The following is a 27,903-nucleotide window of genomic DNA, read 5'->3' as shown; positions in this document are numbered from 1 at the left end:
TACTCGTCGGCTTGCCTATAAAAAGGCACACTTTGTCCCCCCTTGAGTATTGGGGCAGTTTGATCAGCAAAGCTGCTGCTTTTTTCCCCTATAGAGAGCCTCCAGGGCAACCCTTTATTTTCTTAAAATAACTGCAGGCGTTCTGAACCCTTCCCAGTCCAGGTGCACAAAAGCCGCCTTGTGCGGCCGGAGGACCTTGGTGCTGGTGACTCCAGGTCTTTGCACTATGTGCTGATGACAAAGGACAATTGTTGAGTGGGGAGGGTGGGGGCTGCTTTTTTGGGAGCACCTTCCTTTTATAGTAAACAGCAGTTGCCCTTGCAGCTCTGCCCACCCCTCTGGTGCGAGACCCGCCAGCTCAGTATATAAGCAGTGGGAGCCAGGGTCGCCTTTTGTTCCTCGGCCCTCTGCCTCCCCACCGTGCTGCTCATCCCAGCTCGTGCCACAAGTGAACCGAAGCCATGGCCCCCAAAAAGCCGGAGCCCAAGAAAGAGGCTGCCAAGCCAGCTCCGGCTCCTGCTCCTGCTCCGGCTCCTGAACCACCAAAAGAACCTGCTTTCGACCCCAAGAGTGTGAAGGTAAGTAACAGGGAGGTGCCCTGGTAATTCCCTTTCTTACAGGCTTGGGATTCAAGGCCTGTGATCAGATCCCTTGTAGTCGCACAAACTCATCCAATGGCCCCCAAGGCGTAATTCTTAAATCTCAGCCTTGTTTCCCAGACCTGCTGTTTCCAATTGGAGAAGCCATTTCAAGGTAGCTGTGGTTCCTGCATTGCAGAAGGTTTGTACTAGATGATCCTTTGGGTACCTTCAAACTCAACAGTGCTACAATTCTAAGATTAATCTAACGGTAGACTGCTTTGAAAGCTGGTCCGCTCGACTCCAATTTGCTTGCTTGCTTTTCTTTTTCCTACCTCCATTCACAAATTAGTTGCATCTCATTTGCCACAAAATGTTTGTTTCTTAAAAATAATAATAATAATAATAATAATAATAATAATAATAATAATAATAATAATAATAATATATGTCGCCCATCTTACTGGGTTACCCCAGCCACTCTGGACAGTTTCCAATAGTAAGACTTCAAACATCTTACTTCTGCATTAAATAATATAAGCTTTGCAAGAGCTCAGCTTACCCACTTACTTTGCAAGACAGCTCTCTTCAAGGGCATTTAAATTTACTTCGCAGGAGCTGAATGGCTAGATTGAAAGAAACCTTATTGCAAAATCTTAACTCCTCTAACTTAGTTTTAAAGGTTACTAAATATGAGGTGCTTGACAAAAGCCCCAAATTCTTCCGAAACCATTGCTTTGTTGCTTGCAAGTGCTCAGCTCTGTGTTGGAAGTTACAAGTGGAGTAGAATAGTAAAGGTTTGAATCTACTGTTTAGTCTCCAAATAACTCTATGAAGTCTCTTAATGTTTTTCTCATAGTTGTAGAATAAGATTTGAATGAATGGAAATATTAATATTGCCATTCATCAGTAAAACAGGTTTCTTGGGCTGGAGAGAGCTGATGGTTTGTTTTTTAGAGTTGAAAATCATTTGAGGGTGCTTTCACTTCCTATGATGTAACGCTTATTTCTTTTGTCCCATCACCACCACTTGTCAAATGAGTTCTGCAAGTTTTTGAAACGGTACAAAATCCTAATTAGCCTATTTACCAGAGGTGAAAGTGGAATGAGTATTCACACCGCAAATCAGCAATCGCTCTTTCAAACTGTGTTCAACACACACACTCTCTTGGTTTTATTTGCAGCAGCTGAAAATCTCCCCGTTTTCAAAAGCTGATAGGATATCTGCAGATTCCCTCTGCAGAATGGCACTGTTCATTCTGAACACATTAGTACGTTCCTGCAAGTATAGCATTTCTGCGTAAGAGCAAATTGGCTTTCTGATGTTGGTGTGAAGTGTGGCTCAAGTGTTTTTCAGGCCCTGAATGCACAAAGCTGGGCACCTATCATGATAACTTTTGCATTTTCCTATACAGAGAGTGTGCAACGAGACACCTCACCGCAACCCAAACCTTTCAGCGGCTCCCCCCAGTTCCTATATCTGCATCTGCCCCAAAGGCCTTGCCTCATCCCATCCAAACTGCTGCTCCTTCTGCTTCACATAACATTGGTTTAAATAGCATGCTGGATGTTGTACAAGCCTTAGGAATCCCACGCCTAGAGACGTAGAAAGACAGGAAGCTGCTAACTTCTACTCAGATCATTGGACCAGTATTATCTAGACTGAGTAGAGAGACTGACTTTCCAGAGTTTCAGACAGGGTGCCTCTCCCTGCCATACCCAGAGATCCTGGGGATTGAACCTGGAACCTTCTGTATGCAAAACAGAGGCTCTACCACTGAGCTATGGGCTCTCCGGTAGTCAGGGGGAGAAGACAGCAATGAGTCATGAGGGCACAGTAGAGGAGAGTGAACTGGCAGCAAAGGACCAGGTGAGATGAGACCACAATAGATCGCAGGAGTTTTGCTGAATTGACTTGAGGGATGAGGCTTTAAGAGGTGAGAGGGAGAGACCATTATGGGAATAGGCAACAGCACAGAGGAAAAGAGGAGGAGGAAGAGGAGGAAAGAGACACAGAAGCCAGTGACAATATTATGTGCGGCAGGGAAATAAGAGAGGGAGAGCTTTGTAGTTCATGCAGAATGTCCATTTGTGTCTTCATTCTAAAACGCTCATATAAAATCTCAAGGGTACAAGGGTTCACTGGCAGTTGTTGAGCCTGTTTTTATTGCTGAGACTTGGCCCTAAGTATGTGTTGTACATACAATTTTTGGCCTGAGTTTGGTACATTTTATATTTTGCTGGCATAATGCTGGCTTCTAGGCTTTCTGGTGCTCTTTGTCCTATCATTAATTCACAAGGTTTTTATTGTTGTTGTTTAGTCGTTTAGTCGTGTCCGACTCTTCGTGGCCCCATGGACCAGAGCACGCCAGGCACTTCTGTCCTCCACTGCCTCCCGCAGTTTGATCAAACTCATGCTAGTAGCTTCAAGAACACCATCCATCCATCTCATTCTCTGTCGTCCCCTTCTCCTTGTGCCCTCCATCTTTCCCAACATCAGGGTCTTTTCCAGGTGGTCTTCTCTTCTCATGAGGTGGCCAAAGTATTGGAGCCTCAGCTTCACGATCTGTCCTTCCAGTGAGCGCTCAGGGCTGATTTCCTTCAGAATGGAGAGGTTTGATCTTCTTGCAGTCCATGGGACTCTCAAGAGTCTCCTCCAGCACCATAATTCAAAAGCATCAATTCTTCGGTGATCAGCCTTCTTTATGGTCCAGCTCTCACTTCCATACTTCACTACTGGGAAAACCATGGCTTTTACTATACGGACCTTTGTTGGCAAGGTGATGTCTCTGCTTTTTAAGATGTTGTGTAGGTTTGCCATCGCCTTTCTCCCAAGGAGCAGGCGGTTTTTATAGCACAGTATTTTATTGTATGCTGATACGCGATTGTAAGTAAACTGCTTTGGGAAGACTTGTCTTGAAACACAGAGTATCAATGTATTAAATATTTTTTAAAAATTTAAAGTAAAATCAGAGCAACAGGGAGCTACTGTGAAAGGAGGAAGGGAAACAGGCTATGGTTTCAAAGCCCAGTGGCAGAAAGATGGGTTTGGGTCAAGGCCAGCAGAGACGATCAACAAGAAGAAGCAGGCATAGAGCACGAGTAAAAAGATTCATAGTGCAAATCTACATGTGCCTCCCCAAAACTCAGCCCCACTGAATTCAAATGTGGCTTTCTTCCAGGGAAATGTGCATGGGATTGCAGCCCTAGAGAAGCGGAGGTTGGGATATGTTAAAAAGGAATAAAGGTTTGGCCAGTACATGGGCATAGGAGGAGATGCCTTTGAACAGTGGTGCTACAGGGGCTGGACCTCAGTGCTCAAGGGCAGCAGTCCAGAGCCCAGGCCCCCACTGAATGACCGCCTAGAGAGCGGCAGACAATGGGAGCAGCAGCAAACATTCACCATGTCACCCTCTTGGCCAGCAAGTGGGACTGACGCTGGTCGCAGCAACATCCTTTTGCTCCTATTTGCAAAATCATTTAGATATATACACTGTGGCAGATACCCATTTTATTTTTTTTACTCTATATTATATATATTCCTTTACTGGTGCTTATCCCCAAGTCTATGTGCTTAGGTTCAAGGCATCGAAAGCAAACTCCATTTTTATTCATGTAGTCAGGGGGGTGCTGCGATTTTACTGAGTTTAATGCGTGAAACTGAACATGCTCAGATAATTTTTTCTTCTTCTTCTGGTCAGGATTGGCAAATGTTTTGAGGTCCCTCCCCCCCACCTAACGTATCAGGAACGTTGAAAGAGTTGGGAGAGGAAGGAGACACATAGAGAAAATAAATGTTAAATGTTTCTTCCTACTTGAAGAAATGCCCAGGGTCTAAAATTGCCTAGATGCACTTAACTCCCTGCAGGAAACACATAACGTGTGAACATGTGTGTGTGCGTACATCACTTAAATGCCAGCAGTGCACACATAAGGAAAACTAAGATAAAATAGACGTGTATGCACTAGTGTTTAAAAATATGTAATGTATATATTTAGTGTGAGAAATGTCCAGGTGCAACTTCAGCCTATGACTCTGCTACACAAATTACTTAACAAGATATACCGCCTCTCCAAATGGAGGTTCCGTTTCTCATAGCTGTGGACAGGCATACCCTTCATGAATGCAGATGGGTTCCATGCCCATTCCTCTCTATAATCTGCCTTATGCCACCACCCGCCCAGCAAACGAACAACATCAGCCCTTTGTCTCTTCAGTTATCACGCAGGGAGGGAATTTTTTCCATTCCTCTCCTTTCCTTTGATACCATCCCTGTTCTTTTCAAGATAGCCTCTCCTAGCTGGAGAGGGTTATTAATAGCATCAAATCAGTATGGAACTGGTTTAGCCACTTGACACTTTGACCTTGGGGAGGATGCCTAGAAATCTCTCTCTCTCTCTCTCTCTCTCTCTCTCTCTCTCTCACACACACACACACACACACACACACACACACACACAACTGGTGGCCATTGGAACTGGTAGGCTGGAAGGCTGTGACACCAAGAAGAAGTGGAGGCAGAGCCAATGACAGGCAGAGTCCCTTCTCTTCCCTGCTGAGTTCTACAAGGGCAACACAGAAATGGAGGAGGAAGCCAACAAACTAGTGCATTCCCCTGGATTGGTTGTTGGGAAGATGGCAGGCAGGGAGTTGAAAGAAACAGAAAGGTGGCCCCACAGAAAGAGTGTGATCCTATGGGCTGGCCCAGTTACCATGTCAGGAAAATGTTAGCATCTAACCCAAACTGCAAGAAGCTTTGCACTCGGGATGAATCCTCAATCAACAGGTGGTCTGGAAGCCGCCATTGTGTGCCTGTTCTGGAAATCATTTCCAGGTATGAGGGACAACGAGGTTGAAAACAAACTAGCATTTCTATTCATCCAGAAGTGGCTTCTTTCCACTCGTTTTGTGCACATGCACAGAATGGAATACTCCATCAGGAGTGCAGTGAAAGTATAGTTTGGCAGGGAGAGGAGGGAGCAATCCAGCCTTTTACACTCACTAACTACCTGAGGGTATGGGAGGTTGTTTAAAAGTGTAACTGATCCACAACTAAATAGTCTCCCCCCCCCCCCCAATTTTTTTATTAGTTCTCCAAATTTATAACAAACATATCTACAAACATAAAAAGAAGATATCAAAAACAAACAAACAAACAAACATATATCCTGACTGTAGAAATTCCACTTTTGTTATCATTAAGTGACTTCCTCGAATCCCCCTGGCTGAGTTTCCATATAAATAATTGTAGCAGTTTTCCAAAACTGAGTTCACATAAAATTTACCTAGTTCATTAACATCTTTCTTTCTTTCATTTTAACTTTTATCCATAGTATTCTACGACATCACATATTTAAATCCTAGGCCAATCTGATACTCGCAAGTAATTCTAATTAAGTTATCTTAACATATTTAACTAAATAGTCTTTGAATTTCTTCCACAACTAGTCTTGCCTATGAACCGAAAGCCTCCAGATATCTCAAAGTCTACAAACCACATTAAACCCAAGCATATAACTGACTCCTGCAGGCATCACAGGTTGTGTGTTTGCGTTTGCAAAAGCTGTGGTTAAAGCAAATCATTAACTGCTGGCTTTTTCTTTCTCTTGCAGATTGAATTCAACTCTGAACAGATTGAAGGTAAGCACTGGGGTGGGGTGGGGGTTTAAATCCATATAGTCACTCTATATGTTTGGGGAGGCAGGACAACCCCACCCCCACCCCAATAATCTCTACATTCAGTGAAGAATTTGAGTAAACTCGTAAATTCATGAATTTAGCAAAGGTTGGAAAGAATACTGGTTAGCTTCCTTAGGAGGCAGCAGACCTGTTGGCTGGCTACAGCAAGCTGTCACAGAGAGACAGGAGGATGGTGTTTAGGATGCCACAGAATCCAATGCTGCTTCTGCAGAGGACAAGACCCTCTGGAGATGTAAATGCTGTGAACTCTCCCTCCATAAAACTCTGGTGTAAATATGTGTGAATAAACCGAATTTCTTAAAGACACTACAGTCTCCGTTGTGTAGGGCTGCCATATTTCAAAAAGTGAAGGTCTGGATACATCTAAAAAACCCCAGAAGTTTTAAATCTTTTTTTAATTATTTATTATGTTTTTCAAATTAAAGTTTTACAATCACATATCCAACATATAGAAAAAATGATTCCAGAGAATCTCCTAGACTTACCTCTTTCCCTTTGTGAGTCCTATTGTGGGTCATTTCCTCCTGCATCTTTTATAATAATCCAAATCTTTTACATCTCCATTATATCCAAAATTCACCATTAAACTACAAGTTTCTGAGCTATTTTTAAGGGCATTCAGCAAAATCTAGACTTCCGACATGGGTTGCTATGTGTCTGGATTTCCCTGGACATTTCCACCCAGACACTAACAACTACAGTATTCCGGCTATGTCCAGGAAATTCCAGGCATATGGCAACCCTACTGCTGTGCCTCATTCCAAGCGAACAGAAATCCTGGTTAATTGCCAAGACCCCTGGAATCTTGCTACCATTTGGCAGAGATTGGGGTGGCTTGTAACAATAAGCTGTGCAGTGGTACCTTGAGTTACAAACGCCTCAGGTTACAAACGCTTCAGGTTACAAACTCCGCTAACCTGGAAGAGTTACCTTGAGTTGAGAACTTTGCCCCAGGATGAGAACGGAAATTGTGTGCCCGTGGTGCAGCAGCAGCAAGAGGCCCCATTAGCAAAAGTTTGTAACTAGAGATAGCACTGTAGTGCCTACATATACTGTAGTCTCTGTGGCTGCATGCCTTCCAAACTTCCCTCTCTCTCTCTGCCTTAAGCTTGGTGCTACTTTGCCAAATGCCACACGGTGGGGGAACAGACAGGTTATTACGCCTGTATGCATTAGGCCCCAGCATGCCTTTGGCTTAGCGAGTATGAATGGTATTTAACTTTTCGTGCTACCACAAGGATTAGTACTAGCACAAAGGGATTTCTCCCCCTCTATTCCCCCTGAACATGCCTCATGCCATCCCAAAATCTTCTCCAGAGCATTGGGGTGGGGGAACCCAGAACACATTTAGGGGATATGTGGCTGGAGGGGGGGGGGGAGAACATTCCGGAACAGAACATTCACCTTGGCACTATGTTGAATACAACCCTTTGTCTCTGTGTGAGACAATCTGTCTGTTAAGACAAGGAAACCTGCGTCTTCCAGGTATTTCTGGTGTCTAATTCCTGTCATCCCAGGCTATTGACCATGCTGGCTGGGGCTGCTAAGAGCTCAAGGGCTACAAATTTCCCTCCCTGCTTTACAGGCTTCAGAATCTGATTTCACCTTTTAATATATATGCTTTTCAGGTTTATACGTTTCACTAATTTTACAATCATTTTAACATTTCAAAACTTGACTTCCTTCCTCCATTCTGTGGTTCCTTAAATTTATTTTTAATATCTTCTGCATATCCAAATTAACTTAATTAGCTAATTTATTCATCTACTTATATATATACTCTTATAAAACTGCAGGTTATTACAATAATCCTGCCAATGCTCTTACCTGTTTACAATTTATCTGCAAATATTCAATAAACTATTTTCATTCTTTTATAAAAAGTTTGTTATCTTGTTTTCTTAATTCTTCTGGTAATTTCTGCCATTTCTGCATATTCCATGAGTTTTAGTATCCATTCTTCCTTTGCTGGAACGACGACTTCTTTCCATTTTTGGGCGAGTAATATTCTTGCCACTGTAGTAGCATACATGAATAAGTTTCTATACAATTCAAGCAGTTCTGTCCCTATAATTCCCAAAAGAAAAAGCTTCTGTGTTGTTGTTGTTGTTGTTGTTGTTGTTGTTGATGATGATGATGTTTACAAACATTATTTTAAACATCCTTTTCAATTCATTATACATCATTTCCCAGTAAACTTTAACCTTACTACAAGACCACCACATATGATAAAAAGAACCTTCTTTCTCTTTACATTTCCAACACTTATTTGATTTAGATTTATACATTCTTTGTGTTAGATACCATCAATTATATCTATATTGAGAATCTGATTTCACTCTCGCCCCCATCCTTATATCTTGATCAACAGTGGTGGCCATAGAGCATGTTGGGGAAAGCAGTGAAGCTGTAGAGAAGACATTGAGAATTTACACAGCAGTGGCCTGGGGCTGATGGGAGTCCAACAGTGTCTATAGTTTCCCCATCCCTCTGTTAAGATCCATAGGAACTGTCATGTTGAAAGTTCCCTTTTTTCGAGAAGGCAGAAAGACGCAGCAGCAGGACCCATGCACACCTAAAGTTCAGCACAGCATGAAGCCCTAGGTTCAGGAAGGGTCATTGTGATGTCACAGGAGACCTCCTCATATGTGGCAGCCATCGCACTGCTGCACCTGGCATTAAAATGCAGAATAACAAGCTAACTCCGCCGGTGAATAGGCCTGAAGATTTCCATAGGTTTCAAAATGATGCCTCTTGGGCCTCCGTGTCTCCAGCGTTGCACACTGGTGCTGAGCCCTTGACCTCCTTCAACAGTGGAGACACCTCCATGAAAGAGGTGTTGCTGGAGATCAAGAAAACGATGGAGCAAACCATAGAGGCAGTGAAGGCCTTTGATAGTAAGATCTTAGCTTTGAATTCACGTATGGACACCCTGGAAGGGCTGATCCAAAGCCTGGTCCGGTCAGCCACGGCAACGAGCTTCACAATTAAGAACGAGCAAGCAAAGGTACAGGACTGCCACCGGAACATTGGGTCCCTGGTTGGCAAGAACAGACGCCTCAGCGACCGGGTGCAGAAGATCGAGGACCAAGTGCAGCCCCATATCCTCAGGATCTGTGGCTTGCCAGAGGAAGAAGAGGGTCAGGACCTGGTAGCCTTCCTGGAGGAGTGGTTGCCGGGTATCCTGAAGTTAGACACCAGAGATGACCCCATTGTGGTGGAAAGAGCCTACAGGGTTTCCGCCAAACGGCAGAAGGCGGCAAAAGCAGATCTGTGCAGGGCTGTTGTCACTCGGCTAGCGGAATTAAGGGATAAAGAGAGGATCTTGCAGCAAGTTGAGAAGCTGAAACCCATCACATATAAAAACAAACCAATCTTTATTTTTCCAGATACACCTCTCTTGAAAGGTAAATAGAAGGTCACTGGGTTGTAACCTTGGGCCAAAACCTAATGCTAATTTAGGCGAAACAACACCTTTTAAATAAGTTTGCTCAAACTCGCAGCTCTTATTTAAGGCATTTACATTAGCATTTATTAGCAGTGTACAGAAAAACGTTGAAAACACAACTCCTGTGGCAAATTAGTTTCTGCAGGAAATAACTCTACAGCCCTTACTACTCTACTGCCTGTTGATGAAGATACAGATTACTGCAAGCTTCTCCTTCTGGGGCAAATAGCAGCCAGGGAGCGAGCAATTCTCAGCAGTGAACCTGGCAGGGGGATCCAGGTTGGGGGTGCACAGCTGCTGTCTGTTTAAAATAGTGGAGATGTTCAGCAATTATTATTATTTTTAAGCATCACTAGTGGGTCATTTGGCTGCTAACTGCTGTTGAAAACCAGGGATGCTATGGCCTGTCCAGGGCTGTGCCAGGGAAGATAGTTGGTGACTCTGAATATTTGTAAAGATGATTTAAAATGGTTTGAGAAAAAGCTTCACTTTCTGAGGGGTGCACCCAATATTTATATTGCCCAGTGAGCTCAGAGTTGAGAGAGAACTGTATAGGCTCCCCTTGCATGCTCAAGGGTTCTAGACCACATGGGAAGCTTATATAGGTTGAGCAGACTCCCCTCTTCAGACCTTCTATCAAGGATTTGTGTGGACTGTGGCGCAGAAGGGCAACAGCAATATGAGAGGGGAACAAGGCTCATGAGTGCAACTCTGGGCTTTCCCTCATGTGATGGAGGCAAAACTCTTGAATAGGACTGCTGTGGTACAGTATAGTCTTCCTTTTGCGGAGCTGAAAAAATAGACCAGAATGGCTCTAAACAAAAAACAAAAAACCTTCCCCAATCACCGTTAAGAGTATGTAAAAAAATAATTCTCACTCAGACTCTTCATGTTTAAAAGTAATTCTTCTTCTGCTCCTCAGACCTAGGGTGTGATCTCTAGGGCATCATGGGTATATTTTCCTAACGTTGTGCAAAGAACTAAGTTGGTCCCTTCTTTTGCGCAGAGTTCAAAGAGGCCTTCATGCTGTTTGACAGGACTCCAACGGGCGAGATGAAGATTACATACAGCCAGTGTGGCGATGTCATGCGAGCCCTGGGACAGAACCCAACCAACGCAGAGGTCTTAAAGGTGCTGGGGAAACCAACACCCGAAGGCAAGTTTACAAAATAAGATGGATCTGGCCCTTTTCAGCTTCCAAATTTTCCTTAAAATTACAGCTTAAAATTACACATATGGGGTTCAGTTGTTGTTTTAATATTCTGTTGGGAGCTGCCCAGATAGGCAGCTAATGATGATGATGATGATGATGATGATGATGATGATGATAATTAATTAATATAAGCAATGCTCAAGTGCTGTTTCTCTTGGCCTGGGTTAAACTTGAAATCTGCGCTTCTCCCAAATCAGATCCTGGTTAGCATTCTTGATTTGTAGGGAGCACGTCCTTGAACCCACAGTTCAGATATTTCAAGGAATTGTGGTTTAAGCAACTAGGGAGGCAGCCAAGTTTATGAAAGGAAGATGGAGGGAGCAGGAGAAGGGTGCACTCAAGCTCATCCCTCAGTTGTGTGCTGTGGTTTGTTGCAAATGGCCTATTATGAAGGCCGCACCCACCATCTTTCATCTCTGTGTTCTTCCTCATCAGAATTGGGTGCGAAGATGCTGGATTTTGAAACCTTCCTCCCAATGCTGCAGCACATTGCCCGATCCAAGGACCAGGGGACTTATGAGGACTTTGTGGAAGGGCTGCGCGTCTTCGACAAGGAAGGGAATGGCACCGTCATGGGGGCTGAACTGCGCCACGTCCTTGCTACTTTAGGTAGAGGAAGTCATAAAATTTGTAGCATGGTGGTGAAAGGAGAGCATTGTGCAACAAGTATTCTGCTTTAGCAGGCCTCAGCCTTCCCAGATAATTAACATGTGGTCCATCTATCTTAGGGAATAACTTCTCCCAAATCACACATACATTTACTTTAGGGAGAGTAAGAGGGCAAACACACCATTCAGTGAAGCACATTGGTGCCCCCCTGCCGCCCCCCCAAAATCCTGGGAACTGTAGTTTACCCGTCAGAGTTGCAGACATGGCCATTGGCCACGATTGCTGGGGCTAATGAGAGTTTTAGTTCAGCAACATCCTGAGGGCCCAAGATTCCTCACCCCTGGCTTATGCTCTCAGCATCCTGTATACCATCTCTGCCTACCTTTAAAGCATGGGAGAGGAACTAGATCAATGTTTTCCAAACTTGTCTTCAGCTGTTTTGGGACTACAACTCCCATCATTCTTAGCTAGCAGGATCAGTGGTCAGTGATGATGGGAACTGTAGATCAAAGCCATGCCTGGCCATTATTGGGTCATGGTGGCAGGGGCTGATGGGAACTGGAGTCTGATCACATCCGGAAGGTCACAAGTTCCCCACTCCTGCTTCAAGGTGAAAAGGAAGGGATAGGGGAACATTTCTCACAAACATTCCTCCCATCACTGATACTGGGTGAATGCAATTCACATGTGGACACGAGTTCTGCAGTGCCAGCTGTGCAAAACGCACATTCTATTGAGCTCAATAGACAGCAGCAGAAGAGGAGAAGAGTTTGGACTTGATATCCTGCCTTTCACTCCCCTTAAGGAGTCTCAAAGCAGCTAACAATCTCCTTTCGCTTCCTCCCCTACAATAAACACTCTGTGAGGTGAGTGAGGCTGAGAGACTTCAGAGAAGTGTGACTAGCCCAAGGTCACCCAGCAGCTGCATGTGGAGGAGCGGGGAAGCGAACCCGGTTCACCAGATTGAGTCCACCGCTCTTCACCACTACACCACACTGGCTCTCACTGCCAATGGGTAATGTGGGATTGCTGCATTAATCCCTATACACAGCTGGCTGGTGTACTAGGCACTGTACCCATGGGAGCACGGCAGGAACATGAGGTGCTGGTTTCTACTGAGTCAGACCTACTGGTCCATCAAGTTCAGTACTGTTTACACAGAGCCATAACTACAGGGGGGCTATCCGGGGTTTTGCCCTGGGGGAAGCCTCCAGAGGGGGGCAACTGAGGCTCCAAGTCTGTGGGTGGGTGTACAGAAATGTGTGTGGGTGTGCCAAACCAGGACTTTGACCCTGCTGAAATAAAGCCTAGTACCACCCCTGGTACCCCTAGTACCACCCCTGGTTTGCTGAACTACAGCCCCCATCACCCAGGGCCATTGGCTGTGCTTGCTGGGGCTGATGGGAGCTGGTAGTTCAGCAAATGTATGGAGGGCAAAAGGTCCCCCACCCCTGGTTTACACTGATTCTATCCCAGATCTAACTGCAGGTGTCAGGATTGTACCTGGGATCTTCTGCACACAGGGAATATGCTTTGCCACGGTGCTATAGCTGTTTCCCCTAATATTCAGAAGCCTCTGCTTCTAAAAAATCCCTGGATCATGATGCAAATAAGCAGAATGCTTGATGCAGCTTAGCCTATTCAAAGAACAATTTTTGTGTGTGGAGGGGGGGAAACAAAGCTTGATGTTTGATTTCCGCTCCTAGGGGAGAAGATGACGGAGGCTGAAGTAGAACAGCTAATGGCAGGGCAAGAAGATGCCAATGGCTGCATCAACTACGAAGGTAGGACAAACCCACATTTTCTTTTGAAACACAAAACAAAACTTCCACTTATCGGGAAACTCTGGATCTGCCCACACTTTTCTTTCGCTTCTGGGACTCCTGCTACTGCTGTATGATGCGCACTTGACCAGTAGTCGCTGAACAATACATTACTACTCATGCTTTGCATTGGATGCTTAACTTGATTGACTTGCACAGATAATATGAAATAGAGGTGGAAACTGGACTGACTGCAAAATTCAGTTTGGCACTTCAGTAAACAGCCTGATTCAGTCCAGACAGATTTGGGAACTGTTCAGTTTGGGTTTAGATCTGAATACTAGTTCAAAAAAAATCCAAGTTTTGGTATTATGGGGATTTTTATTTATTTTTAAGCCATAAATATTTTATTTCCCCCAGAATTGGATGGCATTTTTAGGCACTAAGGCCTCTCCAGAGTTCATAAAACCTGCCAATTCCAAACAAATAGTCTTGTGGGGTTTGTGCTGAACACCTTTAAAATTGTTCTGGTGATGCTGGTTGTTCTATGCGGCAGTGGTGAGGCAATAGTGGCAGCAAGGAGCTAAGAGTCGGCTGTCACTGAAGACAGGAGGACTCACTTCTGAGTGAACATGCACAAGGTTCTGATTTTATGAAAATTAACAACTCTTTTTTGTGTGTTCTCAGCTTTTGTCAAGCACATCATGTCTGGTTGAAGATGGAATCCTTAAAGTGAGTCCCTTTTCCCCTTTCCTTGTTTGAAACATCCCAGATACCTGTGTGTGTTGCAACTAGGGATGTTGGAGAATTCCTACAAAAATGCAAAAGTTAGCAGAAACTATTGCAGTCTGCAGTCAACAAAAGGCAAACAACCATGCCCTGGGCTCCTTCCCCCACTGCCAATGAAGACTTATAAATGAATAGAAAGAGAACCAACCCAAGTGACGCCGACACAAAAACCTCACACACACACTAAGTAAATGAATGTTAAGTTTACCACACACCTTCTCCTCCCTCTCTCTCTCTCCCCACATCTCTTCTCCCCCAGCTTTATACAGCATTAATGTCCCACATCACATGTAACTGATATGTAGAAGACTCTCTGACCTGAAAATAAGACACAATGCACATACTTTTGTAACCCAATAAAATCTCCAATAAAAACTATTTTAAAAATGAAAGAAATGAAAATCAGTCAAGTAAATACAATTGATCCTCATTCACATTATCATTGTTGCCTTTTTCAAATCTGCAAACGATACACAATTAAGGACTCTTTTTTTTTTTTTTTACATCATTCCATTTATATCAAAACAGCTGCAAGTTGTGTGAGGCCTCATCCAGACTTCCTTTTGTGCCACATCTCTAGGCACGGGTCCGTGCTTTAAAGCTCCATGTCTGAGCACCTTCGCCATGGTGCTTTCCCCATGAAAATCTGCTCTTTACCGCTGAAAAAATTCTGCAGAAAACCCGAATTGCCATTTGTTCTGATTCAGCTTTAAAGAGCGGGTTTTCCTGGGGAAAGTGGTGGGACAAAAAAAACAACAACCCCAGACCAGGAAAGTGCAAACCTCTGTCTAGAAAGTGCGGGGGGTGGGGAGTTTAACTGCGGATGAGCCCTAACTTATTTAAATACTGTAGTTACATATTCCTCCCCCTGCCCACTGTTTTACTTATGTAACAGTATTCGGCAGAAACTGAACTGCAGCAGAATGGTAACAGCGCTGTTTGTGATGAATGCAGGTCGGAATGGAAAGCGCTGTCGTCTTACATCCCTAACTGCAACCATTGTGTCCAAATATCAGCAATGGAAAAAACCAAGACTGCTTTCTGTGCTGAAAATGTGAAAAGTGTAATGTAGATTTTAGGTACTGTTGGTGGCTCCCCTACAAATCTTAGTTAGAACATGGCCCAGGGCACAACAATTCATAAATTAAGCTCACATGTAAAGTTTTATTACTTTTGTTAAGTTATTTGGAAAGATTACTAGCTGAGGGAGGTGCTGAGTTAATGCAAAACATTTTATTGTGGATGCTGCATGATATCTTAATGAAGCCACAAGGAACTTTGGAGTACAGTGTCATCAATATGTTGAGAACATCCAGCTCTGTATTTCTTTAATTAAGCAACTGGGAGCTACTCTCTCAGTTCTAAATAAATGACTGAAGGTCTGTGAAGAGTGGGTGAAATTAAACAAGCTGAAACTGGAATCCAAACAAAAATAAGATAACCGTAAAATAAAGATACTGTGATAAATGTGATGGAAATTTCCTCCTCTGATCCAGTTACAAGCTCACTCTGCACCTGAATAGACAGGTGTCGGTGACAGCCACAAGTGCCTTTTATCAATCCCAGCTGGCATTTTTCTTGCCTCCGTTTCTGGAGAAGACATCTCATGCCATGCTAATCCATGCTTTTGTAATGTCTAGAATCTGTTCCTGTACGGATAGCAAATGTGGTTTCCATATTGGCTCCCCCTGACTGCGTTAAAATTATCGTCTGCTTTCCTTCCAGGTTCTTGGGAGGAGGGGGAATAATCCACCCAGCAAGAATTTCTTACCTCATATCCCGCACACCTCTACATTGCCCAGGAGCTGCATTTGCCACAAGGCATGTAAGAGGGACTCTCCATTTCCACAGTGTAACAGCCTCTGTATATAAAGAATGCATGCTCCTGCATCAGTTTTAAACCTTTATTTATTATTTCGGTTGTGTCCATTCTTCTTTCCTTCTGCTACATTTGGTCCATTGAAATTAAAACGTCTGCGCGCACAGATACCATTTCCGTTTAACTTTTGCCTAAATTTTATTTCGAACTTCAGTGAGCTCAATACATATTTCCCCCCCTAAAAGCCACTCCATCACTTGAAAGATGACCCCTTCTTCCTGAATGTCACTGCCACAAAGAACAAAAGAGTGGTCCTATACATGGTCCCTTGGTGTCTCCTTATTTGTGGAAACTTTTAACTACAGTAGTGTTCGCCCTGTCCTGGTATAACAGGAACAGAAGTGATTAAGGCTGCAATCTTCTACCTATTTACACAGGAGGAAACCTCTGTGGGTGCTTCCAGATGACCTGTTCATTGAACATTCATCCTGATCTTTTTGCAGGGACATTTGACAAAACTGGCTTTTCAATGAGCATTAATTCTGATTTGCTTGCAGGAAAGGTTAGATAACATTATACTTAAACAAATGCTATCTCACACTTCCCAGTCATAGCTGTCAACGTTTCCCTTTTTTAAAAGGAAATTCCCTTATTCCGAATAGGATACCTCACAAGGAAAGGGAAAAGTTGACGGCTATGTTCCCAGTGGGTTTTCTACGTCTGCTTCTGTCCTGTCTTTTGGGGAACTTCCCAACCAACTATAACTGCACAACCTGAATTTGACAGTACAGTATGTGTTTGAGCCCCACCTGAAAATAATGACACTTGAGGGGGGGGGTGGACCAGGTTTAACTGTCAGCACAGGAAGAAAGGAATGCAAGAGCAGGGATAGGTGGCAGATGCACATTTCTGAGATCATGCAGAGCGACAGCGATCTTTGGGTTTGCTGCCTTTTTTTCGCCTGGCATTTTTACTGCACTGTGCACATGATGAGAGATGCATCCCAAAGGACACAGCGCTATTGCTGCAGAGGCACAATGTAGCAGAGAAAATTAATACTACTTAGAATTTACCTAGTAAATCAGTAGCATCAGCGGGGCATCCATTCTCCATTATTACTACTTTAATGTTAGTACATTAATATTACATTACAAATATTACATTAATATTACTACTGACAGGAGATATCAGTGTTGGTATAATGAGTGGATTACGTTTCTGTACATGAAACAGTGTATTTTTCTGGTGGCAGTATAATATTCACCTGCTACAGATTTTGGGGCCTCGGCTGCATCTAGTCATATATTTACTCCAATTAAAATTAATTGTGTATAGGGAACCTGTGGTTATTTTTTTTAAAGCACTATGTCTGTGAATTTATTACTTATTTTTACAGCATACATCTGAACAGTTTTTTTGAAATTTCAATATTTTCCGCCCCACACACAATCAGCACACACAATCAATTTAAGTATCATGGTGTTTTAAGAAGAGAATCTGGAGCCTTTTGTTTTTGTAGGGATAAAATACAATGTCTGTTCTTGTTAAATTGGTGCAGACATGCCAATCATCAATCGTCATGGCTCCATTATGATAAGGTCTTCCATGGGCATTAGGTCACTTTAGTGGTGCCACTACCTTGACTATATAAATTGGACCACTTGACCAGTGCTGGTTCTAGGTTTTGGGGGGAGCCTTGGGTACGGTGCCCTCAATAGGCTCTGAGGGTCCCGCTCCAAGACACTGCTGACCACTCACTTGTGCTGCTCTATGTCCAATCTATACAACCACCCAGAGGGAGAGATGCTTTGCCTCCTCACTCTTGTTATTGCTGACATGCTCAGAGGTGAACACAGGCAGCAAGAGCAAAGAGGCTGAGGGCTGGGGGTCTCCAGAGAGTGGTGTTGGGCCCCTCCTTGGGTACCCAACAATGCCTAGGCCCTGCACCTGAATGGCTTTGCGGCTACCCCAAAATTGCACCTCTTGCCTGGCCTGCTAAGGACACAGCTTCTCCCAGAAGATAGGTGGTCTTAGAAACACACAGTGTGTTTTATAAAAAGCTTTGGTTGACACCAGCTGTTCTCCCTTTCGTCATAACCACCCACCACTGTTGGAGAAGGTCTATATAAATAGAAATTTAATCTAGGTGAATCCTCCCAGGACAATGGCCAGTGCCTGGCTGCTTCCTTTTAAAGTTTTCTTCCCCGGCTCCCAGGGTGGGGTATGGCTCAGGGGGGTTGAAGTGAGGTAAAAATAGCATCCTTGCCCAAGGAGAGCTGATGGTGGCAGTCCTGCTGCCTAAGATTAAGAAAGCACGCCATACCAAAGATGGTTTGGATGGTGGCATCATCCATGCAGTCCAGGGAACGGGAAGAGATGAAGAAAAGGGGCGGAGGAGGCTAGCAAGGCCAAGTTTGGTTCCTAGAAGTGCTATCATCCATGTCTGATCCACAATTCAAGTTTAGATAGAAACAGGGAGAGTATGCTGACTGTACAAATCTCCTTGTTCAGCACTCTTTGCCAACACAGATTAAGGGCCCTTCTGGATATCCCTTTTATGATGCTGTCAGGGCAGCCATATGTGACTGCACTTTCAACACTATTTGCACTGTAAAAGTGATGGGGCAGTCAGTCATGCTGCTTCGTTTCCTGCAATTTACAGTGCTACCTTGGGTTAAGTACTTTATTCGTTCCAGAGGTCTGTACTTAACCTGAAACTGTTTTTAACCTGAAGCACCACTTTAGCTAATGGGTCCTCCCACTGCTGCCACGCTGCCGGAGCATGATTTCTGTTCTCATCCTGAAGCAAAGTTCTTAACCTGAAGCACTATTTCTGGGTTAGCAGAGTCTGTAACCTGAAGCGTATGTAACCCGAGGTACCACAGTATTTGTGTGTGTGTGTGTGTGTGTGTGTGTGTGTGTGAAATCCCGTAACTTTTCATTGGGGAAGCAACACAGAACAACTAATATACCCAGCACTATTGCACTATTATTATGTAAAGAACACGTTTCAGAATACACCCACAATAAGACACCGTTCTGGAGGGGAACCATTTATTAATATGTACTTTTCCTGATGTTACGTACCGATCAAGGCAGCTGTTTTTAAAAAAAGCACACACACCTCCCAACCTTATATCTATTACTAGATACAAGGGACCCATGTACATATATAGGGCAACTGAAACAGACAGGGTTCAAGCCCACTAGCCCAGATGGAAGAATTGCTGCCCATCTCTTTGCTCCAAGAATAAGCTGCAATTTTGTCCTCTGATTTCACACTGTATTTTGAAACACCATGCACCTACTCTGGCTTGATCTGTTTGCAGTTCAGTCCTTTATAAAGTTATTCCTGCAAAAATAAATTTTATTTTAAAAAATTTAAAGAAGATTCAGAGGCTTCAGCAGAAATTCTCCATACTTTCATCAGTGTTGGGGGTTTTTTGTTTTTGTTTACTTTTAAGGAAATCTGGGGAAATGTTTCTTTAAGAGGTCAAAGGAAATATTTCCCTTAAAAACAAAATCAGTGAGTACACAAATCTCAGAGAGCAGCCAGCTTCTCGTCTATTCCAGGTATGAACTTCCCCCACAGTATATTCTTCCCAAATTCTGAGCTGATAATACTTGAGAATAAGTTTCATGATGGAGGTCACCCCTCTCGCCTCAAATCAAGGACTGTTTCGGGCCCCTTCGGCTCTTTCCGTCAACAGCCGAGAGGAAGCGGGGTGAAGTTTTGGATGATTTCCGCCGAGCCGGCCAATTCGACGCCGCGCGTGCTTTCGCTTTCTTTCGGCTCTTTCCGTCAAGAGCCGTGGAAAAGGAAGTTTGCTCTTCGGGCACGTCCGGGAGCCCCTTCCGTCACCCGCTCGGGAAGGAGGCGGAGCATCAGACTGGTGTGTTCGGCTCCTTTCCGTCGCCGCTCGGGAAGAAGCGGAGAGAGCTCCAGGCCTTCGGGTCCGCTCGGGCCGTTCTCCGTCGCCGCTCGAGAAAGAGAGGAAGAGGTCCACGCCGTCGGGTGTTTCCGCCTGCCGCTCGGGAAGACTCGGCTCCTGACGGGCCGGGGCCTTCCCTTCCTTTCGCTTCCCTCCTCCACGGCCCGGTTAACGGTCGCTACCAGTTTAAATGAGACGGGGTCCGGGCCGCCGCCGCCGCCGCGTCACCCACTGAGGCGGAGTCTGTCAGGAGGAGGAGGGGGAGAGGAGAGGAGAGAGGGGGCGCCCTCTCCCCACCTCCCTCATCCGGGGCCTGTCCCTGAGGGGGGAGCCGGGGCAGGATGACTGTGCTGCAAGAACCCGTCCAGGTAAGGACCCCGGTGGCGATGGGCCTGTATATGGGGGAGCGGGGGAAGGAAGGAAGGCCGGGTGGGAGGGGACGGAAGGGGAGCAGTTGGGTTCCTGCCCGCTCTCCTTTCTGCCCTGACAGGGCAAGGGCTCCCTTTGCAAAACCCAAAAAAAAAAAATCAAGCAAAGCAAACAAAAAACCCCTTTCTGCTGGGAGCGGGGGGAGGGGTTTCTCCTTTTAAAATTTCACTCTCCTTAACGTTCCCCCCCACTTTGTGGGTGTCGCGCACACACACTTGTTCACGCGTCTCACCCCCGAATTTTGTCATTCTCCCCCCCCCCCACTCCTTTCCCTGGAACGTGCCATGTGGTGTTGTTTTTAGATAAACCCCATTTCCTTCCAGATCCTTAAATCTCCCACCAGCCACCCTCTCTGCATTCCCACCTACCCCAAGAATTACCATTGATTCCCCCCCCCCAGCATTCTTAGCTGACTGCTCCTTCCTAAGAGAGATCCCCTCTTCTCAGCCCTCTTCAGTCTCTCTTCTCCCCGCCCCCCCCACTTCATCTTCCCAGTAAGGACCCCTGTTCAATCAGTCGCCCTTTCTCTCGTTAGAACATATACTGCAATAAGTCATACAAATATCATGCATTTACATGGGACGCCCAGTGGTCTTCCTTCCAGGGAGCTGAGCATTGGGGATCTGGAAGCTGCCTCCTACCAAGTCAGACCATTGGGTTATACAGTGTTGCCTGTTGGCAGCAGCTCTCCAGGATTTTAGGCCAAGGTCTTTCCCAGTTCTGCCTGGAAATGCAGGGAATTGAACCTGGGACCTTTTGCACACAAACGAGGTGCTCTTCCCAGATATTCTTTCCTTCTGCTTCATATAACTATTTATTCTCTTCACTTTTCCCATGAAGACTCTTCTCTTACACACTTGTATTCCATGCTTAGATCTCCTCCTGTTCTCCCCTACCCTGTCATCTTTGACAATCAGAATGTTAACATACAAAGACTGATTTCTCCCTCCAGAAAACACTACCTGGAAGAGCTCTTGTTGAGCTGGGGTTGTGTTGAGGAGGTCCTGCCTATATGGAGCATAACATTCTCCAATTATCTAAAGACATCCACATGTTTTCAGCTCCTCCATTGCAGAAAGAAAACTGACTAGGGCCAGATCGGAGCAATATTTCATGAGTCCAGAAGCCTTGATGAGATCTTCAGGTGACATATCTGGATGGAGTTGGACCAATCTGCAGGCATTAGGGCGTGTCATCCAAATGTTAGAAGCCTAGCTGACTAGGCAGCTGGGATTTTTAAAATCTTCAGTGTACAGTGGTACCTCTGGTTGCGAACGGGATCCGTTCCGGAGGCCCATTTACAACATGAAAAGAATGCAACCCGCAGCAGCTTCTCTGTGCATGCGGGGGTTGTGATTTGCTGCTTATACGCGTGCTGTCATTTTGCGCGTCTGTGCATGCGCGAGTGGCGAAACCCGGAAGTAACCCTTTCCGGTACTTCCGGGTCGCCATGGGACGTAACCTGAAAGAACGGAACATGAAGCGGACGTAACATGAGGTATGACTGTACTCTGCCTTCCCCTTCTTTATTACAACAGTGCTGACCTCTTGTTCTCGTCTCTCATGTTCTTTTAATCCTATAGGGTTTTCTTCCCTCCAGCCCCACAAATATTCTAACTCCATGGAATCATTTGATACCATGTGCACATATTCCATGTAATGCATTTTCTCTATTTTGTTGCACGGTCTCCTTATTTACTCTGTACTCTTCCTCATTTAATTATTTATAATTCAGTGCCATCTTTTCTGAATGGCAAGGTGAAAGCACCTTCAAAGCTGACGTAAAATGACTCTCTGATTATTTATTATGTAGAGCTGAGCAAGGTAAAACCATGCATTCCTGTTGAGATGGAAAATCTTAGAAATGTCCTCTTCTCTCACTTCTTTCACTCTGACCTCCAAAAGTTATGCCAAAGGAAAAGGTTATGCCAAAGATGCTTGTGCTCATATTTTTTCAGGTCTCCACTGAGAATTGTGGGCAGCTGCCAAGCATGTATTTAGCAATGCGCCCAAGTAAGCATTCAGTCTAACTTAAAGTGTGCATACCACTGTGGCTGTCATACTGCAGGGCATAGGCAGTTGCTTGAAAGGTATGAGAGTCAGCCTTTGCCAATCTGTTCTTTACAAGAGGATTTTGATGGACAGCCTTGCTGAGATTCTGGTTGACCTCTGGAATGGGGAAATGCTTTTCCATTGACACAGTTGTTTCTGAGTGTCCTTTCTCATATCGAACAGCCAGGTTGACTTTTTGTTTTTCTGAGGAGCCAATGGCAATGCAATGATTGTCGAGTCAAATTTGAACTCATTGATAGATCCACTTGCTGTATTTCTGGCAACTGTTTGTTATTTCGTTATGGAATGTGTACAGGATTCTTGGGAGTGTTCAGTTGATCACATGACCTTTGCACATCTTGGCATCCAAGGAGGATTGGCTGAGTTAGTGAGCAGGAGGCGGGAAGGAAGCTACGTCATATAGCTTAGAAAGTGTAGTACATTTTCTGCTAAAGAAGCCCACTCTAGATTTAATTGTGTTGGCCAATTACAGGGCAATGTCCCCTTTCCATTCTTTAGTAAGATGTTTGAGCATGTTTTGGTGGCCTACCTCGAAGATTTGCTGAAGGAGACTAATTATCTTGATCCATTTCGTTGTGGGTTCCATCCTGGTTTTGGAACTTAAATGGGTTTGATAGCTTTGATGGATGATTGTAGCCCAGTGATGGTACATCTGCACAGTGCTAGGTTCAGCTCATCGCTTCTTCTGGTAGGCCTGGGAAACAGCCCTGTCAGAAATCCTGGACAGCCTCTGCCATTTAGTGTAGACGAAACTGAGCTAGATGAACCAATTATAAGACAGCTTCTTGTGTTTCTTAACTAGACAAGGGCAGTGCATCTGTTTTGGGTCTGCTGGATGATTGTCTTTTGGTGCCATTGACCAGGGTCACTTTGCTGGGGCGGGTTATAGGGGTACATATTACAGTGGGTCTGGTCCTTCCCAGAGGGCAGATTACAGAAGATAGTGAAGTGGAGGCATCTGTTCAGTGACTTGGTTTGGGGCTTATGGTGTCCCACAGTATTCCATCATGTCCCATTTGCTATTTAGTATCAGCGTGAAACTTCTCAGAAATTATTTGTGTTTGGTGTTGGTTATCATTAGTAATATGTGAATGATGCACAACTCTGTATGATCTCACCTAAAGGACCGGGCAGGTCCTGAATTGTTGTCTGAGGTCAGTGATGGGTTTCCTGTTGGACAAAGAAGTTGAAACACAATCTAGACAAGTCAGAAGTGCTCTTGATTAGTTTTCCAACTGAACCAGTGAGTGTCAGTGTGCTCTGGATAGGGACATCGAAAAATTATGTTGGAAACTCAAAATGGGAGTAGAAATTGCATGCTCATCTGGGGTGAAGGATGGAAATCATGCAAGTCTGCAAATGTTCTATAAATAAATAATTGTTTCCTACATAGTTTATTGATGTTTTCCTTCCATTGAAATGCATTGAACCTAAGTACATAATTAAGTATGTTAGTTTTGGCCGCAGCAGATAGTGAGATCAGTAATATAGGTTTTAATGCAAGTTGAACTGTAGTGGAATAGAATCAGTGCTGTTTGTGGTAAGCACAGGATGGGACAGAAATTGCTTCCTCCTTACATCCCTAGTTCTCAAAGAACTTGCATGCTCCTTAACAAATCAGATTTGCACTGCTACAAAGCTGAGCCTTGCTTTAGGGTGCCTAGGTGGTGTCTGTGGTGAGGAACACAATTGCTCAGCTTCAGCTGGTCTGCCAACTGCACCAGAGTGGACCTGTTCATAGTCACATCATGTCTTACACTGAATTACTGTACTCGGAACTGCCCTTGAAGACTGTTTGGAAACAAGCTAGTGGAAAAGTTGCTTTAGGACTTCTGACTGGTGCCAGAATTCAGGAACATGTCACACTGTTATATCTACAGCACTAACTACTAGTCTATTTTGTGGTGCAATTCATGGTGCTAGGCAGGACCTTCAAAGCTCTTGAGGACTTAGGCAGCGACCAGGTTGCACAGGGATTATGTTCTGTACCATTTGCGGGGCCATGGAAGGCCACCCCATTCTGCCCCTTTTGGTGACGTTTTTGTAACTTTTCAGGGCACTTCTGGGTTTGGTGCAATTGTGCATTTATCGGACATGCCTAAAATGGTTGCTGCCTTTGCAATATCTAAAGGATGTCCTCCACCGTTACTGATATGCCCAACCTTTCAGATCATCTTGTGAGGCCTTCTTGCACATCCCTTTACCTTCTGAGAGTATTATTAGTGAGGATATGAGGGAAGGCTATTTATTCAGAATTTGAAACTCCATGCCCTGGCAGGTACATTTGCTGTAGCTCTGCCAGTGTCCCATCACTGAGTTTCTTTTCGGGCAAACTTTTAATTTATGCACGTAAAATTCTCCTTGTTCTAGTCTTGGCTGTTTTTTTACTGCTAGCTTTATTTCTTGAATTGCTGGTTTAAAAAGTATTCTTATATACTTGTTAGTATTTCTTGTATAATACAATAAATTTATTGCTTTTATTGATTTGTCATGTATACTACTTTGAGCGCCTCCATTTTAAAAGTGGGAATTTTTTCTTTTCATCCCCCCCCCCCCCATTTTCTTTTTTGTTAACATTTGCCTCAAGGACAGGAGGAGAGCATGTCAGCCAAATCATCTTTGTGTTTCATTTCAGCTACACACGCTAAAAGAACCTTTAAGTTTTCTTGTGATTTCAGCTGCATTATTCTTGAAATGTTTGGCTTTCTTTTCATGTTACTTTTGACCATCCAGTACCGTATTTTTCGCCCTATAGGACGCACATTTCCCCTTCCAAAAATGAAGGGGAAATGTGTGTGTGTCCTATGGGGCAAATGCAGGCTTTAGCTGAAGCCTGGAGAGCGAGAGGGGTTGGTGCGCACCGACCCCTCTCGCTCTCCAGGCTTCAGGAGAGCCCCAGTGCCAGCCCCACAAGCTCGGGGGACAGTGGGGAGGCGGAACGCCGCCATCCCGCTGTCTCCCGATGTGGTTTGGAGGCTGACGGCGGGAAGACGCGTGCTTCTCCTCGCTGCCGGCTCCACAAGCTCCGGGGACAGCGGGGCGGTGCAGCACGCCATCCTGCTGTCCCCGGACCTGGTCTGAAGGCTGGCGGCGGGGAGAAGAGCGCTTCTCCCCGCTGCCGGCCCCAAAAGCGCCTGGGGGAGGGGAATAAAAAAAAAATCTTTATTTCTCCCCCAAAAAACCAGGTGCGTCCTATGGGGCGAAAAATACGGTACTTGGACAGTACTATTGGTAGCTCATAACTGTACTTCTATAACCCTTCTTGGAATTGGTATGCAAAGTCCTTTTCAGAGTTATTTTAATTTTTTCTTGGGTATTTAGAGAAAATGTTAACATTTGTTGTCTTCCAGCTGTAGCCACACTTGCAGTTTCTTGTGATACTCTAGTGTAGGAGGCACAGCTTCATGTTTTATGCTAGTGAATTTAGAATTTTTAGTTTATGCATAGATTACAAAATCTGGTCGTTCTTGCAAAATACCCCCAAAGTAGTCTTTTATCACACTTTCTTTAAAAGGAGAAGAAAATCAAATAACCATAATGGCTAAGGGGGTAATGTGAATATATGTGGCTGAAACACCTGCCTACCTGCTGTGTGTCCTATGTGGTCTTTCAATCCCTGACAAAGTTTGAATTTTCCAACTAGCACTTTATACATAGTTAATAAATGTATGTGGTGTTCTTGATTTTTGTAATGTGTTATAATGGTGGAAATAGGTTTGTTGAGGGTAATTGATTGGACACACTTCTGAAATGAAGTGTAGGCCCTTCTAGTCGACACTGACAGAGGAGTAGAAATATTCCCATATAAAATGCTGTTTAGGGTTGTAGAATAATATATTGTGAGATAATGAATATTTGGGAACAGGAAGGACAATAATCCCCAAAGGAAGAGATAATCCTCAAAGGAAGAGATTAGATAGATAGAAAAGTGTTTATTTTTTTGTTTTGCTTTTCTGTGCATTTAGTATTGGTTTATCGTGCTGATCTTCCTTGCTTTCTCTCTCCCTCCCCCCCCCTCTTCATACAGGCCGCTATATGGCAGGCACTTAACCACTATGCTTACCGGGATGCCGTGTTCCTGGCAGAGAGATTGTATGCAGAAGGTATGCATCCGCTGTGGTTACTGGTCTGCACTTTTTGTGAATTTATCTGTGTATTTTGAAGAGCTTCAATCTCTGCATTGTTCATTAGGCTATAGGTGGATGTCAGTACAGTCGTACCTTGGATCCTGAACGCCTTGGTACTCAGACATTTTGTCTCCCGAACGCCACAAACCTGGAAGTAGTGTTCTGGTTTGCAAATGTTCTTTGGAACCAGAACGTCCAATGGGGCTGCCATGGCTTCCGATTGGCTGCAGCCAATCAGAAGCCGTGCTTGGGTTTCTGAACATTTTGGAAGTCAAACAGACTTCTGGCACGGATTCCGTTCGACTTCCAAGGTACGACTGTACAGTGGTACCTCTGGATGCGAATGGGATCCGTTCTGAAGCCCCGTTCACATCCTGAAGCGAACGCAACCCACGTCTGCGTGTGCACGGGTCGTGATTTGCCGCTTCCGCACATGCGTGTGACATCATTTTGAGCATCTGCACGTGCGCAAGCAGTGAAACCTGGAAGTAACGCATTCAGTTACTTCTGGGTCTCTGCAGAGCGTAACCTGAAAACGCTCAACCTGAAGCATATTTAACCCGAGGTATGACTGTATTGTAAATAAGCAGGTATGGTTAGGTGCAGAGTGTCAACAAAAAGTTGGCTAGTGGTATGTATGTCCTACAATATGCTTAAATGGTTAAATGAAAAAATGAAATATGTGTTTTTTTAAAAATTGAACTATGGAGACATTGCGTAATTTTTATTTTTAAAAGGTGTATCAGGATTCTAGTTAGTTTGGGAGCTCTGCCTTCTGTTTGGAAGAAAGTATTGCTCCTTAATTCCAAATGGCAACTTTAGGGATATTTTTCTTTATTTTATTAAAATATTTTGTATCTGCTCCTTTTGAAAAGGGGCATGGCCACAAGTGGCAGGGTGGGCTTTTGAGACCAATATTAATAGCACCTGGTTAAAGGGGTTGAGTCTATGAATACCTGGAATATGTTTTAAAAACTTATTCCACTGGTTGTAATCACTGCACATGTCATAACCTTGAATAGGCTGAAGTACATCAGTGGTTGTCTGTTATACAGCAGATCTTATTGTCCCTCATAAAATGCGGATGCACAGAGATTCTATGCACTAACTAGCTAGTAAAAGATTATAATTGATGTTACTAATCCTTCAGTTTTCTTTGTCATTGGAAATCATATTTTATGGCCAGGAATAGATATTTAGATAAACTGTTTGCACTCAGAGGTTTAAATGATGGATCTTAATGTTCTCCACCCCACCTGTTTCTTCAGTGCACTCAGAAGATGCCCTGTTCCTATTGGCAACCTGTTACTATCGCTCAGGAAAAGCATACAAGGCATACAGGCTTCTTAAAGGACACAGTTGTACCACCCCACAGTGTAAATATTTGCTTGCCAAGTGCTGTGTTGACCTCAGCAAGTAAGT

General features: G+C 44.3%; 2 protein-coding genes across 6 annotated transcripts in view; both read left to right on the top strand.

Annotated features, from left to right (window-relative positions):
* The first annotated feature begins 333 nt into the window (after window positions 1–333).
* On the top strand, window positions 334–16,104 carry MYL4 (myosin light chain 4). 2 transcript variants are annotated; one of them, XM_083471684.1, is made up of 7 exons: window positions 334–578; window positions 6,192–6,219; window positions 10,734–10,883; window positions 11,376–11,549; window positions 13,256–13,333; window positions 14,000–14,044; window positions 15,827–16,104. In XM_083471684.1, exons 1-6 carry the CDS (start codon window positions 462–464, stop codon window positions 14,026–14,028), a joined length of 576 nt encoding a protein of 191 aa, XP_083327810.1. In that variant the 5' UTR covers window positions 334–461; the 3' UTR covers window positions 14,029–14,044; window positions 15,827–16,104. The 2 variants fall into 2 exon arrangements, with proteins under 2 accessions (XP_083327810.1, XP_083327809.1); XM_083471683.1 differs by lacking the exons at window positions 334–578; window positions 6,192–6,219; window positions 11,376–11,549; ... (1 more) ...; window positions 14,000–14,044; window positions 15,827–16,104 and adding an exon at window positions 8,945–9,686 and having other exon boundaries at window positions 10,734–10,915.
* Window positions 16,105–19,637: 3,533 nt separating this feature from the next.
* The window catches only part of CDC27 (cell division cycle 27), a 33,972-nt gene continuing 25,706 nt past the window's right edge, over window positions 19,638–27,903 (top strand). For 2 of the 4 annotated variants that reach the window (XM_083471635.1, XM_083471634.1), the window contains exons 1-3: window positions 19,794–20,220; window positions 26,382–26,457; window positions 27,750–27,897. In XM_083471635.1, the coding sequence (XP_083327761.1) occupies window positions 20,194–20,220; window positions 26,382–26,457; window positions 27,750–27,897 (251 nt within the window). In that variant the 5' untranslated portion in view covers window positions 19,794–20,193. Of the gene's footprint in view, window positions 20,221–26,381; window positions 26,458–27,749; window positions 27,898–27,903 lie in introns of all 4 variants that reach the window. The other 2 variants (XM_083471637.1, XM_083471636.1) reach the window with 2 other exon arrangements.

This window comes from Podarcis liolepis (assembly GCF_965112155.1).
Source record: "Podarcis liolepis genome assembly, chromosome: 13".
NCBI classification, from domain to species: Eukaryota; Metazoa; Chordata; class Lepidosauria; order Squamata; family Lacertidae; genus Podarcis; species Podarcis liolepis.
The sequence above is the reverse complement of the archived record's forward strand: the minus strand, read 5'-3'. Positions and strand labels throughout refer to the sequence as shown.

Coding starts and splice junctions, on each gene's coding strand:
- MYL4 (XM_083471683.1), top strand. CDS start 8,963: ATGCAGAATAACAAGCTAACTCCGCCGGTGAATAGGCCTGAAGATTTC. Junction 9,687..10,733: donor AGATACACCTCTCTTGAAAG/GTAAATAGAAGG, acceptor TCTTTTGCGCAG/AGTTCAAAGAGGCCTTCATG.